At 59.5% G+C, this 20,287-nt stretch overlaps 5 protein-coding genes across 5 annotated transcripts; all 5 read left to right on the forward strand.

Moving 5' to 3' along the window:
- Positions 1 to 1,526: 1,526 nt before the first annotated feature.
- Positions 1,527 to 7,343, forward strand: LBRM_23_0430 (conserved hypothetical protein; the record flags this gene model as incomplete). The annotated part of the gene is made up of 1 exon (XM_001565065.2): positions 1,527 to 7,343. One exon carries the CDS (start codon positions 1,527 to 1,529, stop codon positions 7,341 to 7,343), a length of 5,817 nt encoding a protein of 1,938 aa, XP_001565115.2.
- Positions 7,344 to 8,604: 1,261 nt separating this feature from the next.
- LBRM_23_0440 (hypothetical protein, unknown function) lies at positions 8,605 to 12,936 on the forward strand (the record flags this gene model as incomplete). Its single annotated transcript, XM_001565066.2, has 1 exon — positions 8,605 to 12,936. One exon carries the CDS (start codon positions 8,605 to 8,607, stop codon positions 12,934 to 12,936), a length of 4,332 nt encoding a protein of 1,443 aa, XP_001565116.2.
- A 415-nt stretch (positions 12,937 to 13,351) lies between these two features.
- LBRM_23_0450 (hypothetical protein, unknown function) lies at positions 13,352 to 13,771 on the forward strand (the record flags this gene model as incomplete). The annotated part of the gene is made up of 1 exon (XM_001565067.1): positions 13,352 to 13,771. One exon carries the CDS (start codon positions 13,352 to 13,354, stop codon positions 13,769 to 13,771), a length of 420 nt encoding a protein of 139 aa, XP_001565117.1.
- Positions 13,772 to 15,152: 1,381 nt separating this feature from the next.
- LBRM_23_0460 (aldose 1-epimerase-like protein) lies at positions 15,153 to 16,379 on the forward strand (the record flags this gene model as incomplete). Its single annotated transcript, XM_001565068.1, has 1 exon — positions 15,153 to 16,379. One exon carries the CDS (start codon positions 15,153 to 15,155, stop codon positions 16,377 to 16,379), a length of 1,227 nt encoding a protein of 408 aa, XP_001565118.1.
- A 2,020-nt stretch (positions 16,380 to 18,399) lies between these two features.
- LBRM_23_0470 (conserved hypothetical protein) lies at positions 18,400 to 19,362 on the forward strand (the record flags this gene model as incomplete). Its single annotated transcript, XM_001565069.2, has 1 exon — positions 18,400 to 19,362. One exon carries the CDS (start codon positions 18,400 to 18,402, stop codon positions 19,360 to 19,362), a length of 963 nt encoding a protein of 320 aa, XP_001565119.2.
- Positions 19,363 to 20,287: the final 925 nt, after the last annotated feature.

Here is a 20,287-nt window from a genome sequence, read left to right on the forward strand (position 1 = left end):
CACCTTTAACCACGTCACTCCCTCCCTCTGTCTTCCCTCTCTTTCGGTTGCACTTTGTCTGCTCACCACCCACCCCTCCTTCCCTCGTTTTCACCTTTGAAAGCGACAGGTCTGCTCTGCTACCGCGTTGTGATGTATGTACGTGTACCCTCTGTGTATCTCTTTCCCCTGCCCCCAGGCCTTCGTGTGGTGGTGGTGGTTGCTCGCGCACACCTACTCTCTTCTCTTGCCTTCATCCCTAACAACCCGCGTCGACGTCCACGTCTCTCTTTGTCCTGTGCGTTGAGGCATTTGGTGTGCCCTCCTCTCTCCCCCACCCCCACCCCACCCCTGACCCGCACTGCACTTGTGTATGTCTTTTGTTTGATGGGTCACTCTTTACTGCGCCTTTTTTTGTTTGTTTGTTTGTTTTTTAGGTGGGCACGGTGCCTCTCACGCATCCCTCCTCCGCTCTCTCTCTGTGTGCGCTGGGCCCTTCCTCCGCCCCCTTACATCGATCCCCCCTCCTCCTCCTCCTCTTTTCCTCTCTCTCTCACGCGCTTATCAGATCTCGTGCAAGCGTGGGTGAGCGTTGTGGTGTATGGGTATTTTTGTAGCTGCTCTGTGTGCGCGTGTGTGCCTGTGTGTGCGTGTGTGTGTGCTCGTGTGTGTGTGTGTGTGTGTGTTGAGTCTCATGGATTTTCCTCCTCTTGGTACTGATTGTCGCGGACGCTGTTAGCTGCCATCGTTTCCTCCTTTACAACTCCCTCATGCGGCATCACTCTCTCAACTTCCGAAGAGAAGTCTATCGCGAGTATAGTCGAGACAGTGCGGCGTATGACTCCTGAGGAAGGTAGAGCTGAGATGCTGTACACGCATGTGGTTCTCGCTTTCACCGCCTCTCTCCCTCTGAGCAACGCCCCTCCCCCTTCCATGAAGTGCACTGCAGTCCGGACAAAGGGGAAAGTCTGCCATAGAAAGAAAACGTTCAACGACACTCATCCTCCTCCCGCCACAAAGTTTGGACTGCGCAGGAGAAAGGCATCAGCAGCCTCCGCATCAGGCAGACACCCCTCCCTTCACCCCACCTCGTCCTGACTCGCAGGTGGCGCCATCAGTGACTTTGCAGCCTTATCGCATAATGAAATACGCAAGTCCCCTCCTCTGTCTCTCTTTCTCCCTTCCGTCTGGGTGAGGCGCAACTGCATCTCCTACCTCTCTCCCTTCTTCGTCCCCTCATTCCCCTCAGTCTCTTTATTGTAGTCGCAGGACGTCGGTGCGCTATCAGGCGACGGTGTCGTCACCACCACCGTCGCACAGGGGGCAGGCAGAGTGCCATTCCGAAGAGCCCCACTGAATAACACCCCTTCGCACCTGGTACGTGCCTGCGCGCATTTCTGAAGGACATCCGCCGGCAACCCTCTCCCTCTCTTTCGACGCTTGCTGCAGGCCTATCCGTACTGCCATCACGCACCACTTGCCCTCTGAAGGACACACACACACACACACACACACACACAGACACGCTCGCACGCCACCGGTGGGTGATGTCCCGCGAGTCCCATGAGCACACCTTTCGGACTGCGCTCGCTAATGAGTTTCAGTGGCGCAATCTTTACCTGAAGGAGTTCGGCTGCTGCACCTACCCACCACCGATAGCGAAAGACCCTAGCACCACTGCCCATAACGTCTATCCGATGCGACGGCAGGCCATCCTCCTTCAGCGCGAAAGCAGCAGCAGCAGCAACAGCAGCGAAGGTGCTGGTGACAACGTAGAGGATGATGACCACTATGATGAGTCGACGGTGGATACCGACAGGGAGGGGAGCTACCAACCGAACGGTAGCTCAGTTCTCCCCGAATTCTGCCTTAGCGGTGGTGACAGTGACAGACCCAACCCGAAAAGGCACCAATCTCACTACGTTGGCCTGGAAGGTGCGGAAGACCCCTGCACAAGCGACTCGCCTCGCGACTGCGGCACGGCTGATCAGTTTTTCAGCCTGGACATGTCTTTCTCTGTTGACGGGCATGGAGCCAGAACACACAGCTTCCGCCGCCCTGTCCACAGCAGCGGTGCGCGACGGTTGGGCCACGGCGCCGTTCTGCGCAAAGACGACTTCTTCGACACCAACGATGTCTTCTCGACGAAGTTCTTTAGTTTTCTGTGGCTGAATTCGGATACAGACAATGATGACGACGAAAGCGCGAGCGGCACGCGCACGGTCGACCACGAGCGCCGGCGATGGGAAGCGCGCGACGCAGCCAACGGGCAACGCACAAGGCACCGCGCGCTGAACAGCAAGAACCCCAGTCTCCTCACGCTTTCGAGACCCGACTTCTCGTCTCTGGCAAACCAAACTTTCGATACGAATCCACACGGGTTGCCAGAGGCGGTGCTGCGTCTGCACCACCAGACATGGGCCCTGCTGATGGATAACCGCCTCATGGCCTGGGTGCACCGTGAAGCCGCCGACCACTGTCAGCGCGCCACGCAACTGCGGCAGCGCCTACTCGAAATTATCGCGCTTGGCCCTTCCTCCGCGGACGTCGCTGGAAGCGCCACATTTGCCTCTCCCACCCACGTCAGCAGCGCACTCGCGGTGCCGGAAGATGCGCTGCAACGCACTTTGGAGAGCTTCTCGCCTTTCTTTGTCGTCATCTCGCCTCCGGCGGTAGTGCAGCGGGCAGTGGATCAGTTCCAGGCGGCGCGACGGGGCCAGCTCCGCAGCGTCAACGGACACCAGCCCGCTGCCACCGCCGTGGCTGATCTTGTCGGCCTTCCGCTGCTTAGTCAGTACGGCTCATGGCGGGAGGCCTACGAGCACCGCCATCGCTGGGACAAGGCGCCATTCTCTTTCTTCTTCATACACGACGTCAGCTACAACTACGCCCAAGTCACAGCCATGCTCGTGGAGCTGCAGTTGCTCTACACCCACGCCCACACTCACTCGCGGCTCTGTGTAGAGGCGAGGCGGGAGTCTGTGTTTCTACAGAACGCAGCCCGTCAACTCACCACCTCGAGCAGCGCAACCTGCAATACGGAGGAGCGGTGCCACACGTGCCCGCTCATGCTCATCCAAGAGATGACAGAGCGCATTATCCTGGCCTACGAGCAAAGCTCCACACGCACGACCCTGTCGATGCTGCGCCGAGTGCTGGACTTCCTGACAGATGCCGCGCTAGACACGGTGACGGCGCACCGCTTCATCAGTCGTATGGCGCTTCTGCGGCAGCACCAGTTTCAGCTGCCAGGTATGGCCACGACGCGCCCTTCGCCAGCCTCGACAACGGCTCCCGCTTTCCCCACTGCGGCCGCTTTTAACGCCACACAGGTTAGAGAGGGCGATACGACGACGGCTGGTAAAGAGGATCTACAATCAACAAGGCGCAACCTTAGTGTCTCCAAGATGGAAGATGGCGCCTCTACAAGTGACGAACTCTCCGGCACCGGCGCCAGCGGCGTCCTCAACATTGACGTAGAGCCGCAGCGTGTCACGGAGCGCGACATCAACGCACTCTTTGAAATTGCCTACTGGTTTGTGGATGTGACGACAGCGAACGCCAAGGTACCACTTGATCCAGCTCTGATCGCAAGCGCGACGGCACCGCTATCAGCGGCGCGAGTAGAGCCACTCAACAATCGACTGGGAGTATTCAGGAGGGTGAGCCGAAGTTCCCCAGGCAGTAGATCACCGTTAGACACAATGTTGTACCAGGTTGAGGGATCGCATCTGGCCTCGCCACGTCACGGCAATGCCCTCTCCCCGACTGGAGCAGATGACCCGTCGCTCTCCCTGCCGCCGCGGCCGCAGCCGCAGCCGTACTTGCCTGGTCGCGCACAGATGTACAACCCTGTCGAGTCCCTTGTAGAAGCGGTGGCGTTGCTGGAGGTGTACCAGAAGCCGCTACATCTGCGCGATGATCGACCCGACCGTGTCGGCCGCAAGAAGCGGCAGAGCGTATTGCCGGCTGACGTGAAGGCCCGCCGTGGCGACCGTGGATCTGGGAGGTTTACATCGTCGAGTCTCGCGCCGGCCCCCATCTCCGACACCTTTGCAAGTTTCATCAGCCCTTTGGTGGTTCTCACCACCTACCTCCGCCTACACGGCGGCAATTGGCTGAAGCAGCTCTGCCGCCGTGTCTTCGAGTCGCTACACAGACCGAATGTTCAGCTCTACGTCAACACCCTTGAGCTCGATGCGGCGTGGGCGGCTCTACAGCCATCCCCATCCCCATCCGCACAAGACGCGTTCAACGGCACTGACACTGCAGCGACGCGAGGGAGCCAACGCCAACAAATCCGACTGCCAGGAGGCGCGCCGTCCGCCCCAAACACCGCCGCCAACAAAGAGGTGGCGCGCTGCGACTTCCTCTACCGACTTGGCACTCTGGAAGACCTCATTTGCCAGGACATACTGTACGCTCTGAACAGCTTTTTCGGGTTCCTGTACGGCAAGCGCTCAGCGGCGCGCTTGCCGCAAGGCATCTCCGTCCTTCTCACTCAGTTTGTGTCCACCGTACACCTGCACATGCTCGAGAGCGTTGGCGCCACTCGGGCTGCGGCGGCGGCGGCGGCGTCTGGCAACAGCCATCATAATCGACCGCGGCGTCCCGGCACTCGTGCTAGCTCAACTACTCCTGTAGGAGGCATGACGGCAGATGCGCCGAGCCGCATTGCGGAGGACTGCCTCCGGGTGTGCAGACAGCGCTACTACGCTGGTCTGCGCCGACGCGGCGGCGCTGGTGAGTCGGGAGCGCCCCACACACCCGCCTTCTGCAGTGTGGATGTCCCCGTGACGGGCACCAGCGGGAGGGCCATGCCCGAGGCAACTGCGCCCGCTGCCTCGCTGCCACGCCTCCTGCACACGATTGAGCAGCACCGCCTCGGGAAGTTCATCCTCTTCGACTGCTGGATTCTGCCGGCCCTCAACAACGCGGTATCGCTCGGCTTCCTTGCTTCCGACTCACCAATGCACCTCCGCTGGAACGTCGACGCGCTCGCGCGCTATCTCAAGATCCTTGTGCACGCACCCTTCGTCGAACAGGACAAGATGGACTTCGCCAGCCTCTCCAGAAGCTCTCTGGAGGGCGTCAGGCGACGCAGGAGTAGCAACGTGCGTTGCAATGACGGTGGTGGCGGTAAGGGTGGCCGCGGTACTGACACAGAGCAGGGAGACAGCAAACCTGGCACTCACGCCGGTGGACGCGGCGCCGCGCGTCCTACGGTGCTGTCGCTGCCGCCGTACCTCACCGGCATCTACGACGTCGCCACCGGCTCGCTGGTGCGCATGCAGACCTCCATATCCATGATCACCACCGCCGGATGCGACCCATCTAACACGGTACTGACTGCAGCGGCAGCGGCCGCGCATCCGACCGCACTCAGTACGCTGTCGTCGACGTTGTCGAGTCCCGTTGTGAACACGGTGGGCTACGGTGAATTCGAGGACGGCGAGGCACTCTCAACGCGGGACACCAAGAACAACTGCGAGGACGTCTCGATGATGGAGGAATCGCCAACGCAGTGGGGCCAGTCGAGGCGGACGCTGGAGGCGACGGCTCCCCCATCCAGTGTCACTGTTGCGTACGAGACGCCGTCTCTAGCGGCTCCGCAGCGGCACTCCGAAGTTCCACGAGCCGGTCAGCGTCGGGGATCTGCTGCGGCTTCCATCAAGTTGACGGTGACACCACCGTCTGGAAGTTCCTCCCGTTTGTTCTCCACGGAAGGAGAAGCTGCCGCGGCAGCCGCAGAGATGTCGTCACCTAGCATGTATCTCGACACGGACAGCTTTGCCGGCTCACCAAGGGACCTGCACGGCAACCCGTTGATGTCGTCCCCGGGGTCGCAGCGTAACGCCGAGATGCCTCTTAGTAGCGCCACTCCACTCGCACCACTGCCACCGCTTGACTTTATTCCCAGCGCTACAGCGGCGGTGGCGCACCCGTATGTGGTGATGGATGACGCTGTGTGGCTGGACATGTCCCCGGTGCTGCAGAGTCTCAACGACAGGATCGGGCTGAAGTTCTGCGACCGTGGCACGGGTGAGGCGTTAGCCAGCGATAGCGAAACTGCGACGTCCATAACGCAGCTTCCCACGATGAACAATCGCGGCGGGGGGGTGGGTCCGCCTGCTGATGGAGCCTTGATGGACTCAGTCACGCTTACCGACCTCTCTCTCCTTGATGTGCCAGCGTTGCAGATTCTGAACGACTTCACGTACGCGGCATGCACGGACGACAGCGATCACGTCGTTGTGCCTGAGTTTGAGGTGCTGCCGTCGATGGCAGCGGGGTGCCTCGAGAAGCTCTACGAGCTCGCTACCGACACACATCCGATGGTTGTCCACGCGTTGCAGAAGGGAACCTTTCACTTTGCCTACAAGGACCCTGGCAGCGCACCCTCTGGACTGACGTCCTTGTACACAGCGTGCATGAATGGAGTGCTGCTGCACCCCCGCACCGCCGCGCACGTGCTAAAAAACACCATGGATAACAATGCACCTTTCTCTCGCATGCTGCTGAAGCCGGTGGCGGACACGACGGCACTCGACCTGCTTGGTCGCCTAGCCACGTACTCACGCGATGTACCCATGGTGGATGTGAACGCCGTTGTGCCACTGATGAACTGCATGGTGCCCACCCGCAGCGGTACTGGAGGCGGAGGACCACACGCAAGGATGACCTTTTCGCCCAGCAGTACGACACTGCCGGCGGTTGGCGCACGGAACCCCAGCGCAGCTTCGACGAGTGCAACTGTTTCACACCGCTGGGAACGCGAGTCGCGCCGGCTGCTGCGCGAGTTTGTCTTCCTCACCACGGGTAACGCAGACTGCAGATCGCCGCTGCCGCTCGTGCCGGGGCTTCGGCGGCCAGTGGGACCCCCTCACCCGGCGCACATGATCCGCGCCGGCGCAGCTCGCATTATGGAGGACACTGGCGGTCTGACGCCGATGGTGTTCGACCCATGGTGGCGCGCAATGGTAGTGGCACTATGCGTTAAGGCGTCGAACATGTTTGCTGAGTGCAGCGGCGATCAGTCGGTGTCGTTTCAGGAGATGTGCCACGGGCAGGCCGAGGAGTCCCAGCGCCTTCATCGGTGCATCGCTGCTAACTTCGTTAATACGAAGGGCCGCGATACGTGCGAGGAGGACGCCATGACGACGGTGAGCAGGTCATCACAACGACAGATTTCTCTCACGGAGCGTAGCAGTGGTGTCAGCAGCCTGCCACTCTGGCCAAGTCGGAGGCTCAAGCAAAAGTCCAAGGCAGGAAGGGGGAGGGCGAGGGGCAGCGGAGCGGCAAAGTCCACTGGCACGAAGAGAGGGAAAAATGGACGCAAGGCCGCCGCCGCCGCTGCAACGTAATGAAAAAGAAAAGAGAGAGGGTGAACAGACGGCGCAACGCAAAGCTGCCGCTCAGCGTTCCGGGTAGGGCATCGTCACAGCTCATGGGGAAGAGGGAGGGACCACCACGACCACCCCTCCTCCCCCTCCTTCACGTCTCTCCTTCGCTCGCTCGCGTTCTGTTTGTTTCTCCCTCCCTCTCTTAATCACTTCTGGTACATGTAAAGTAGAATATGGGCAGGCTGCGTTGCTGCAGCGGAACTCGTACTTGAGCGTACGCACGTTCACGCGCGCCGTATCACTGACTACGTGTGCGTATCTTTCCTTGCTCTTCTGTGGTTCAGATTGATTTCCTGGGGTTTGTCTTCACGCCCCAGCACTTGGGGATCAATCAATGCGCGTGTGTTCTGCTTACCCCTGTGCACCTTTGAGCGTTGGTGCACACGCGTCAAGTAGTGGGTGAAGGATCGGCTGCATGCCTGCGAACGGTGCAGCCACATACCGACTGTATCCTTCACCTCTACCTCCCCCCCCCCTGCTACCGTGCGTGCATGTGCATGCGCACAGCACTGATACAGCCTGTTCAAGGTGATGTAGTTGAATTCCTACGTGCCCCCACTGTCATCTCCCCCTCTCCTCTCTTTCTATCGCCACGGAATCCACGCCAGGTGTGGGCATTCATCGTGCACGTGCCTGTGTGGTGTGTCTGTCAGTTCGGGGATTCGTTTCACAATATACTTGCGTGGGACTTGGTCTCTTGCACGCGTTGTTCGCTCTCGCTTTCAGTGTGTGTGTGTGTGTGTGTGTGTGTGTGTGTGTGTGTGTGTGTGTGCTGTGGTGTCCCTCTTGCCTATTCGTGGTACGGCATCCGCAGCGCCTGTCTTCAGTGCGCCGGCAGCTCTGCGAGGTCGTCACACACCGACGTACGTGGGCGGGAAGACGGTCGCACACGCATTGCAGACGTCTGCCTAACCGAGGACTTGCAAGCCGCCACACTGCAACTACACCGCCTTCATTTTCTATTCAAGTGGATTTCCCTACACGGACACTCTCGACACCCACGTTGTGTGCAGGGAGGGGGTGACGCACAAAGGCCTGGCTAGCAGGGGCCCATTATCTCCCTGATGCACACACCCATATATATTTATATATATAGTGATACCCCGCTTCTCGCTTCTGCCGGTCCGCTGGACGACTTGGTTTTACAGGCAGCAGCCTCGCACGGTGCGCTTCACTGCCCTTTTTGGCTCTGTTATCCGCCCGTGTGGTGAAACAGCGACTCATGCACCCGCATCTCCTCTCACAGTCCACCGCGAATGTCCCCACCATGGGATTTCGCCCAGCTGGCCGCGGGCCCGCTGCCCTGGCAAGTATGCCACAACACTCTTCATTGACGAAGTTCTCTCGACGGCTGCAGGCACGGCCAGCCACTACATCGATCTCGCCTCGAAGTGTAGCGACAAAGGTGAGAGGGAGCCGAGAAAATACGCCGCTTAAGCAGAGAGTGCTGGCTGAATGCCGCACCCTTGCCACCCCGCACCGACGAACGAATGGATCGCCAGCTGCTATTCCACGCGGCAGCGATGCACCTCGCGTGCACGTGAGAATAAATACCGCCGTGCCCGTGGCCCGTCGCTGCATGTCGTCCCTCCCTAGAACAACACGAAGGATGGCCATAGCGCATCCACGTCGCTCCTCATCTGTGGCGACGCCGCTGTCGAAGAAGTCGCGGTCGCCCAGCCGAGCCACACCCCGCTCTGTTTCTCGACTCACTACGCGCCCCCCGCAGGTGCCGCCTAACACACGTTGTTGTGCCAGCACACTGACAAATGCTAAGCAGCAGCATCGGCCCTCTGCGTCACGCCACATCGCTAACGCACCCTCTGCTACCGTCTCCAACACCTGTATTCCACGGCCGCGGCACGCGAGCACCGACGCAGGCTTTGGGGGGCATGCCAACGAGCCTTTTGCCACGTACGCGTGGTTGCCCTCCTCGCTGGCGTCGCGAGAAAACGTGGAGCCACTCAGCGCTATGCCCATGCCATCATCTGCGTTTAATCGCTCCTCTGCTGCGCCGTCTACTCGCAGCGCGACCCCACCAACCATCTCTGCAGCAACGCTAAGGAACGTGTGCGGTGCTGTCCAGCCTACGTCCACACCATTGCAAGTGCACGCGGCGCATCGCTGCAAGTTGCATCCCGGGCTGACCTGTTCACTGCGGGCCGCCAGCTCTATCGAGCCTGCCTTCTTGGTCCACGAGATTCCGCCCGCATCAGCCCTGGTCCTGCCAGACTCCAGTGACGCCCAACTACGGCAACTCTTCGCAACGCTCTTCGTGCGCACCACCGACTCGACGTGGTCGCTTCACCGACATATTCTACCCTTCCTGGCGGCTCGCCAGAACTGCATCATGCCTGTTTCGCCGTCGCAGGTGGCTGCGTTTGTTGGGTTCACTGACCACAGCGACGGAGGGGTGCAGGTGAAGGAGCGCACCGGTGTGGCTGGTGACACCCATAACGAGCGCAGCCTATGTGATGGGCCGCGGACCACCAAGGCCATGAGCCGCTTTGCTTCGCAGCTATGCTACTGGTTCGTGTACGTGGGTGTCCTAGGGAGCAGTGAAGCAATTCACTGGGACACCTTGCTGATGCCCTTGGAAAGCACCTCAGCTCCCTCTCGCAGGTCATTTTTATGGGGTAATGACACTGCTGGTAGCACCGCAGCTGCACGAGCACCCATGACACGAAGCAATAGCCCCTCTGTCCATCCTGCCACTCCCGAGAAGCAGCCCTGCTACCGCGCACCGCACCAATCACGCTCCAACTTCCCGGCCGTATCGTCACCGACGCAGTGTGTCGGCACCGTCACGGAAGTGCCGATCCAGTGCCAGCACCGGCGCATGCCAGATGACGGGGACGAGGACGATGAAGAGAACAGCCCAACGAGCACCATGCTGTGGCACACCGATCAGCTGGACAACTCGACTTTGGGCTTCGCCGCCACCTCGCCAGTCGCATCCGTGGAGTTCCGCTCCGTTGTCAAAGTGCCACCGGTAGTGCAAGAAGTGGTGTTCGTGCGCGGCTACAAAGTCCTACAAGCCCTGCTGGCCAATCGCGAGGCACAACTGGCACACATGAAAGAGGGCCCCATGGCGGTTCTCTTACGGGCCATCGGTACCGCCACTGGGGCTGACAAGCGCACAAGCACCAACCTCGAGCAGAGCGCACACTGCCTTGCCGAGCCGCACCCGTCTGTTATTCGCACGGTGTACCGCCGCGTGCGCTTCTACCTTCGCCTGCACGCCTTTGTGCGTGAGCTCTGCGTGTATCTGCGCGCGCACCAGGCACGGCCGTGGCAACGGGAGTCGTACATTCTTGAATCTGTCGTTTCCTCACGTCTGCGAGTCACGGCGAGTTTTGCCAGTGTTGACGCGCGCATGGCCGGGAAGGCAAAGATGAGTGCCATCGCGGAAACGAGCACAGGTGGTGGTGGCAGGTGGAAGCCAGTTCGCGACGCACTTGTGAAAGGGGTGTTGTGCGCAGCACTCCATGCCGCCCCCACCCGCGTCTCCGCTAACTCCCTTCAAACGCTACTCGTTCTGCAGCATGCGGACGCCACACGAGTGGTGCTGCGAGCTGCTGAAGTTATTCGCCGCGACGTCACCGGTGAAGGACTGCCGCACGCATCGAATGCAGTAGTCGCCTCGTCCTCCTTTCCTTCCTCCCACTCCTGTGAGGTCTCCACATCTGAAGGCACGACAAGTTCACGTTTGCCTGTGCAGTTGCTTCGTATCTTTCCGTTGCCGCGCTGGAGCTCCTTGGCGCAACCGGGCACGGCGTCGCCGAAACACGCAACGTCGTTCGACCTGGTTGCCTCATGGGCATTTGGCTTTGCGCTCGCCTTGGCGGTTCTAAGCAATTTCCTCTTCATCTTTGGTGCTCAGCTTGTCTGGACGTTGTGGTGGACAACCTCTCGAGAAGCCAGTGCCAACGGCGACACTGCACAGCATCTCCACGTGTTGCACCGTACCTGGATGCTCAGTTTCGTGAAAGAGTGCTCGATAATTCTGCTGCTACTCGCTTGCACTGCACGAGTGGCCCACCGCGCCGGAGAAGTGGTTGCTTCTATTGAAGTGACGCACGCCGTCGTGACTGCTCAGAGTGCGGCTCTCACGCGTGCGTCGGAGGGCTGGCTGCAGGTGGCATGGGCCCTGCACTCCGGCAACACCGTCGCTGCGCACGCGGTGCAACGCTGCATGGACCGTCTTCGGCTGGTAGGCAATGCAATCGACGACTTCGAGGCAGCCCGGCTTGGTCTGCGACACGCGCTCTCATGCGGCATGTGGTCTCGGTATTGGTTCGTAGTCTTCATGGCTGCCTTAGTTACTTGCACAATAAAGATGTCGCTGCACCTCGGCCAGTACGTAGAACTCACCGCTGTTGTGATGCTTGCATGGGGGACGAGCGTGGCACGTGTCTGTGAAACCCGTCAGCAACGACGGCGCGCACTGGCCTGGTGGCTCTATTGTCAAGCGACCACCGCGGAGAGTTTTGCGGAGGATCTTCTGCGTACAGCGGGCGACCGGTGTAGCGAAGCGCTGTTCAGTGGGACAGCCGCCGATGAGAAAGGTGGATCAGCTGCGCGAGGGCCTCTGTCATCTAATTGTGCTTCCCTCCCAACGCTCTGCACGATATCGCTGCCAGTGTTGGAAGAGCTGGCAAAAGTCGCTTGTCTGGTGGAGTGGAGTGAAGGGCGCCTGCTGCCAAGATATCAGGGGTCCCACGGTACTAGCCCTGCGAATCTCGCGGAGCTGACGACGCAGTGGTTCTGGGAGCAGCTGTGCGGCCGCGCCGCTCCAACGTACTCGAAGGGCGTGTCCTCTGTGGCTGTTGTGGAGACTACGATGTGGGCATGCCGCCGCTCACTCGAAGCCGAGCAGCGGCAGCGCGGTGCAGCTTCCCTACCCGTAGCGGAGGCGGTGGCCTACGTGTTGCCGTGGGCACTCGACTACGAGAAGGCACTGCCACCGCTGACCGGCGCACTGGAGGGGTGTCACGACTACCAGGTAAGCGAAGCACTTGCACCCTTTGCCGCGGCCGCATCCAGGGATGCCAGCGCTGCCGCCCACGTTCCACCCCATCGATCCTTCTCCCCTCTGTCCTCTCACATATTTCAAGAGAACAGTGCAATGGACGCCTCCCTCCCTCTCGATGTGGAGCTTCGGCGGCTCCCGTACCTATCACAGCTGCAGGGCCGCCTCGTCGTGTGCACCGCATTCGTGCTCGCCTCGCTGAGAGCAGCTCCGCGTGCGATGAGTGAGGCAGTTGGCGGCTGCTCAGCTTCCTTCTCCACCTACATGGGAGAGCGGACGTTTACCCTCCTGGTGTACCTCGTCCATAGCCAGCTGTACGTGACGCCATCGCTGTGGTGCACGAAAGGCTCTGAAAGAGCCTCGGCGGCGCGGTGGCGTCAGGCGGCAACTCGCACGCGAGATACCTTGCAGCTCCTCCAGCGAGTCACACTACTGGCTCAGCAACGTGACGTGCGAGACCCTCCTGCAGGTCGTGCGTACGCAACGGTGCTGCCCTCGGTGCTGCACGCACTCTTCCGTTAACAATGGCGTGACACCCGTCGCACGCGAAACACGCTGGACACAAGAGTTGAGGAGGCTGTGACGTGCGTTGATATGTGGGTGCGTGCGCCCACTACATCTGCTCAGCAGTGCCACCTGAAAGGGAGCAAAGTCAAGTGAAGCTGTACGAGGGAAGCAAGGGCACCGTGTCGGGACGGGGTGTCGGTCGCCTGGTCTAGCCCGCTGACGTGCTTGTTTGGTTGTTGAGGAGCGTTGATGAGCTGTACAAAACAACTATTTCTCCCCTGTTTCCCTCCCCTCTCCCCTTTCGTTCCCGCCACCTCAACCCCTGCAATACCTCACTGTGTCTCGTCGGCAGCTCTCACACGTGCTACGCCGCGCGGCAATACGCTGTGCTACATGCACCCCACACACGCACAGAACAGAGTCGAAGGCAATGCAGTCCTCCCTCGTGGCATCCCGATACGCTGAAGGAGATGTATTAGTGTCCAGCGACTCCGCCGTGTCTGGCCCATCATCCTGCTGCGTGTCATCACTTTCGTCTTCCGCGCTCCCCGCCTCTGCCCACAGACGCTGCTACGATGCGCTGCCGCTACCACTGCCATGCTTCTCTCCGCCTAAGCCCTGCGGCGTGGAGCCAGAGTCAAGCTCTACTATTTCCCTCGCCAGCATCGGCGGGTTGGTGGGGGAGCTGCTGGCCCTGCTGCGGACTACCGAGTACGACGTGTATCACGTTCAGTGTGTCGCAACAGAGGCTATGGCGTGCCTCCAGATGGTGCACCTGCATCTTATTGAACGCACGTTGATGGCCACTGCCGGATTGGTGGAGGCGCTCCCACTGCGAGGGGAAGGATAACATGGGTGTAATGCACCGTCAGTCGTTCATGCACGTGGCTGCCCGATCCACACCGCCTTCCCAAGTCCCCCCTCGCCCCCCACACCGTGCTGGATCCCTTCTGGACAGGTCGCCTTCTCACCCACCCTCTACCTCAGCTGACACAACCGCCCACGCACACACACATGTACACACATACACGACTTGTGTCTGATCTTACGTTCCTGCTGGTCGCTGCTGCCCCATTTCCTTTTTTCTTTTGCCGACATTTCGGTTCACTGTCTCGTCTCTCTCCTCTGCTGTAACGGCGAGCGCTTTCACTCTCGAGTTTCATCCCCTTTTTTTTCGTGCGTGTGTGGGCGTAGTGCGCACTTTTGTTTCCATCAGGTGCTCACTAGGCAGTGTGGCGAGTCATATGTGCCGCAAGGGAAGGCGCGATGCACGTGCAGTCCTGCGACGGTGCGTACGAGTGAGAGAGAAGCACATGCAGACCTATAAGTGCACACACGGACAGGGGGTGGGGGGTTCAAGTAGTGCAGAAGCAACCGCTGGTGAGCTCCGCATTTCGTGTAGGTGAGTGAATCTGTATAGAGACGCCTCCATATGTATACTCTCGTCATACTGCCCTCGCCTCGTCTCCCACCACCTGCTCCTCCTTGAGTTTGAGTGACTTGCCCCCAACACAAGGCGGAATACACGCCAGGCGCCTGAATCCTCTTATGTATTACCTCACTTTAGTCTTTGTCACCCTAATCCCCTCTCTTTTTTCTTTTCCTCCTTCACTCTGCTTCGCTACACACACACAGCAGCAGCAGCAGCAGCCAGATCGACGTATCAGAGAGAGGGCGTGCGTACAGAAAGACCGCCACGTGCCACACCTCCACCCAAAGTAGCACAACACAGGCGCGGCGGCCTTCTCTCCCCTCTCCTCTCCTCATCTTTCGCCTTGTCTTTGGCCACTATCGCTTCGCTTTGTCTTTAGCCTGTGTTCTACCCTCGTCACACTCTGCTCATTCCCCTGTACCGTGTCACGTGCCTTCTACACAACCCACAACCGAAGCCCAACCTCAACCTTCTTCCCTAACTTATCCCCACGGATCTCAGCGAAACATCACGCACGGTGCCGGGGCACTCCTCTCTCTTTTTTCTTTTCGCTGCCTCTCTCGTCGCTGCTCGAAGTGTGAGTAGAAGCATCGCGTGCTGGCGCTTTTTTCCGTTCTGCTGCGCTCCTCCCCCCCCCCCCCCACCCGCCCCCTCTCGTGTGGTCAGCGTGTGAGGTGTCTTCTCCTTCGTTGAGAGCCACTGCACGACGCGACTCGCATCTCACTGCGATATCGGAGCGAACAAACGTTTTTCCCACCCACGCACGCACACAACACCGCAGCCTTTTGAGCCATCGGACATGTTTGGCAGCCAACCTGTCCCGGCAACGGCGACGTCCGCGCACGGCCCCCAAGTCGATCCGTTTGGTGAGTCCTTTGCCATAACACTAAGCTCGGAGCATCTGCGCGTGCAGCTGCTATCGCATGGTGCGGCGCTCAACTCTGTGAAGGTGCGCAAGCCACACGCCGCAGCATCAGGCAGCGCTGCTGCGGAGCAGGATGGGGAGTGGATGGATGTGTGCCTTGGCTACACAAATCCTGAGGAAGCCTTCAGCACGGACGCGGTGATCGGTCACACCATTGGACGATACGCCGGGCGCATCGCCAATGGCGAGCTCGAGGTGAAAAATGTGCCGTACACACTCGCCAAGAATTGCGGTCCGCACAACCTCCACGGCGGCCCGGTCGGATTTCAAAATAAGGAGTGGAAGTACCTCTTGTCAGACGGCAAGGACGAGACGAGTGTTGCTTTTCACCTCGTCTCACCGCACATGGACCAGGGCTTCCCCGGTGAGCTCTTCGTGACGGCCACCTACAGCATCATCAAGTCAGCCCCGGCCCCCACCCTCAAGTACGTCCTTCAGGCCTCGCTGTCTGACAACACGTCAGTAGACATGACAGTGATCAACCTGACTAACCACGCCTACTGGAACCTCAACGGTGTTCCGCGGCCAGCAGAGGCGGATGCCGTGGCACCGCTGCCGCGAAGCATCACAAACCATTACCTGCAGTTGCAGTCCAGGTACTTCGCTGTCACCGATGAATCGAGCATCCCGAATGGCGACATGCGTCCTGTCGAGGGTACCCTGCACGACTACTCGGAGCTGCGCTGCATTGCCGAAGGAATGGAGGCGACAAAGGAGGAGGGCCGTGACGGCGGCGGCTACGACGACCCGGTCGCCCTGGAGACGTGGGACTCGACTCTGCGGGAGGCAGCGCTGCTGTACAGTCCAGCGACGAAGCTACGCATGCGGGTGTGCACCACGAATCCAGTCATTGTCGTCTACACGGCGAACGCCCTGCCGGCCGACGCTTCTGGCGCAAAGGGCCAGCGCTTCCAGCAACACAGTGCCATCTGCTTGGAGTGCCAGTACTTCCCGAACAGCCCCAATGTGCCAGCGTTCCCATCGACGGCGTTGAAGAAGGGCGAGGTGTACAAGGAGACGACGACGCACGAGTTCCAGTTCATGAACGCAGACATCACTCCAGAGGAAAGGCAGCAACGTCATCACTACGCTCCGTCTTAGTGCATGTGTGCTCTTGGGCATCGAGAGAAAAGATGAATAACAAGTTGGGGCGAGGGGGGTGAGGGCAAAACACGACACGGTCGAGAGGGAGAGAGGAAGGCAGACCTCAGCGTCTCCCCCCCCCCCTCGCGCGCGCAAACCTCACACATTTCCGTGAAGACCGAATCCTTTTCTTTTGACTTGTACAATTTCGCTTCTCCCCCCCCCCCCCCCCCCCGGCAGCCCACTCGAGTACGCCCGCTGCACACGCTGTCCATTGATGTCGTTTCTTTAGCTTATCTCGCATCACTTTTATCTTCTTTTGATTCTCTTTCCTGTACGCCTTCGACCACTCACGCGCACATACACGTGAAAAGTGGGGCGAGGGGCACGTAAAGAACTCGTGAGAAAAGAACTGATGAGAGGGACAGAGGAGGCGGGGCAGCTAAACTGTGACGGCGGCATAATGGGTGCAGCTGTGCAACCGGCAACGCCCTACTCAGTCTCCCCTATCCTACTTTGGTTGCTCTCTCTCTCTCCCGTTGTTGCGTGTTTTTGCACCCTCTTTTACTGATTCGCCATCGTCCGTTATCCACGGTGCTGCCTTATTTGTGAATGCACTTCGAGTGCCTCGCTGTGGTGGCGGGTCCTGCGCACCCCCTCCCTTTTCCCCTCCGCCGCTTTCCTCGTTGGCTTTGCTCTTCTTTACCTTCTGTTTCCCCATCGTGCAGTCGTACCTCACCACCCCCACTTAACGACGGCGGGACACCTCAGTGTGTGGCATCGCGGTGTCCCAGCACCCTCACGCGGTGTGTGTGTGTGGAAGCCGGACAGCCCCCCCCTCCATCCCTGCCAATCCCGAACCACTGCTGGTGGTGACAGGGCCAAGCACCTAGGACGTGGGGAAGGTCAGTGCGGTGCATCGCTGCCCATGTCGATGGTCAGGTGCTGGAGGGTGTTGCGTCAGAACGGCCTGCAACAGTGAACGCGCATGCATTACCCGTGTGATGGGCAGCGTGCCAGTGTGGCTCGAGCGTGCCTCACTCGCTCCTCGCTGCGTACTGGTGTGGGAGGCCTCAGTGCCTCTCCGAGGGGTGTGCCCCAGGTGGAGAGCGGCACAATGGGAGAGACGGTGAGGCGACCTGCGGAGCAGGTGTGGGAGTGGGCAGAGTTTGAGGTAGGAGTCGTGCACCGATGACTGAGTCGGCGCATTGCAGCAATGTGCGTACCTAGCACTGCTTCACACCACGCGGATGGGCCTGTGCGGCAGACCGGGTGGATAAGGTGGCGTTCGACCCACGTTGTATGGCAGACAATGGAAGCCTTGGTGAATATGTCGTCGTGTGAGTATACGTGTGTGTGCGCGCGCGCATGACAGTGTGCCCGTTTTGACTTCTTTTGTGCTGGACGAAGCGAAGTAATGAAAAGAGGAAATCGAGTCATGTGAGTGCCATGTGTACTGGCGGAGTAGCGAGAAGGGGGGGAAGGGTCGTAAGAGGAAGAGAAAGTAGGATGACCTATAGAATGCCGCTGCTCAAGTGGTCACTCTGTTGGTTTAGACTGCCCACCGGCAGCGCTTGTACAGATGCTCACAACACTGATGTCGACAGCCTCTCCGAACCATGCTCGCTCCTCTGGCCGCTTCGTCTCCTATCGACCTTGCATGCAGATATACGCGCATGCATGCGCTACGCACTGGACCGACAATCGGCTACGAGAGAAAAACACAAGATGAGGATAAAGTGACAGGTGGAGAGGGAAATCTCGTACATCCCTATTTACGCGGAAGGACAAAGCCCTTTTCTCCTTCTCTCTTGCGGATATCAACTCCCTCAACAAATGTCACATCTTCAGCGTCTTTAACCTTTACACCGGTGAAGGAGTGAAAGAGCGAGTGGCCAGATACGAAGGGGCTATCTGACTGGCGAGGAGGCACCGGAAGCAGCAGCAGACTTCACTCATTCCCTCCCTCTCTCTTCGACCCTCCCCCTTTCCCACACGCGCACAGGTACCGCACTCGTTCTCCTCCTGGGCATCGACCATGAACATCGTCACCTCCTACTTTCTCGTTCGCAAGCTGCCCGGCACCCTTGCCATGGGTGGAGACATTCAAAAGAACCAGAAAGACCGCCAGCGCGAATACATGGAGTGCCTGCGGCTCAATCAGCAACACCCCGGCGTCGCGTCCGTTCACCTCATCGTCGAGGGACTCGACGCCTACGAGCACCTGCTAGAGCATGTTCTCTGTAACCCTCACTTCCACAGTGATCCCACGTTGAACTCGTCTACGACGCCAATAACCGCACGGCACCGCAGCGGTCATGTTGCTCCTATCGTACCTGTGGTACGCTTTGCCAGCGGCATGCCCTTGTACGCCGACCTCTTTGCCTACGCAAACCAGCTTCTCTCACACCGCCTCACGATGGTGTGCAACGCGGACGTGTATCTCTCCTCCGACCACTTTTCGCTCTCAGCGGTGCAAGACCTCTTTCGCCAATCCAGCACCATGCCCCCTCCCCGAACACCGCTTTGCAGTGAGTCCCACACGAGGACTACGGAGGGGACGGAGGCGGGGGCGACACGGCCCTACTTGGCGCAGAATTTGGGGAACCCCTTGGCACTGGCGCTCACCCGCTACGAGAGCGACAGCCCCCTTGACGCGCCATTCCTGTACGACTATCGCGGCTCGCACGACGCCTTTGTGTTTGTGCCGCCTGTGCCACCGTCGTTTGTGCGCCGTGTCGCCCATCCGCAGAACAGCTACAAGGCGGAGAACATCGTCCTGCACGAGCTTCAGCGAAGCGGATACCTTACATTGAACCCAACGTTGGGGGATGGCGTGCGCCTTGTTCACCACCACGCCGCTGATCTTCGGCAGTGGTTTCCACCGGTAGATGAGTCGCGGTACGGCCGCGCACAACCGAGCACAGTGGCACAGGCGGCATCATGCATCTGTGAGGAGGCACGTGTGCGGTCGCTACCGCTGTGTCTGCATAAGGACTGATTTCCTCTCTCTGCTCTCTGGGTGTTGCGTCTCATGTGTGCAGGTGGGGGGCACGAAACGGCCCCTTTTGTTATTTTTTCCCCCTTCCTACTCAGCTTATGCAGCTCTGCGCGTCACTCAGTCCGCCTTCAACGAGCCGAGCGACGCTGTTCTGTCGCTCTCCCCCCCCCCTCTCTCTCTGCATTTCAGCTCACGTTGTTTGAGTCACTGGTGCGTACTGCATCGCGATGACAACATAATGATCATCAGTCTGCTAGTCGTGAGGACAACCTTGGCCCCCACTCCCATCGAAGCCTCCATCCTCAACTTCTCCTCCTTCCCTTCCGCCGTAAGTATGTGTCAACCAAGAGCCTGAGCAACCCGAGCAGCTCCCACCGACACTGTTGCATCTCCAGCATGTACGCGTGCGATCTCCTCATTGAGGAAGGCTACGCCACACGATCTTGCTGAAGGACACCACTGGCGTGTATGCGACCCTGTGGGCACGTATGTGTGCTTTCCTCTTCCTCTTTCCGTCTCTGCTGTTCCACTCTCCATCGTCCTCTCCTCTCTGTGCCTCTTCTCTATCCTTGCTGGTGGATGGGTGGTGTCTTCATCTACACAAACACACACACACACGCACGCACCCATACAGAGGGTGTGTCTGTAACTCATTCGCCTCTCTCTCTCTCTCTCACTCAGCTGCTGAATGAGCTCTGGACAGTGATCTTTTCGTTGCCTCGCTCTGCTTCAACTTCTGCGTTCTTTAATTTGTTTTTTTTTTTTGCGTTATTCCTCTTGAAGGGAGGCGGGTTATTTTTGGCCGTCTCACACCAGCCATCTCGCCCTCATCCCTGTCTCTCACTCGCTTACCTCCGCACGCTTCGCTCATAAGCTCACGCCTTCACTATCCCCGTTTGCTCTGTTTTTATTCGAGCTGATTCTT

This window comes from Leishmania braziliensis, chromosome 23 (genome assembly GCF_000002845.2).
Source record: "Leishmania braziliensis MHOM/BR/75/M2904 complete genome, chromosome 23".
NCBI lineage: Eukaryota > Euglenozoa > Kinetoplastea > Trypanosomatida > Trypanosomatidae > Leishmania > Leishmania braziliensis.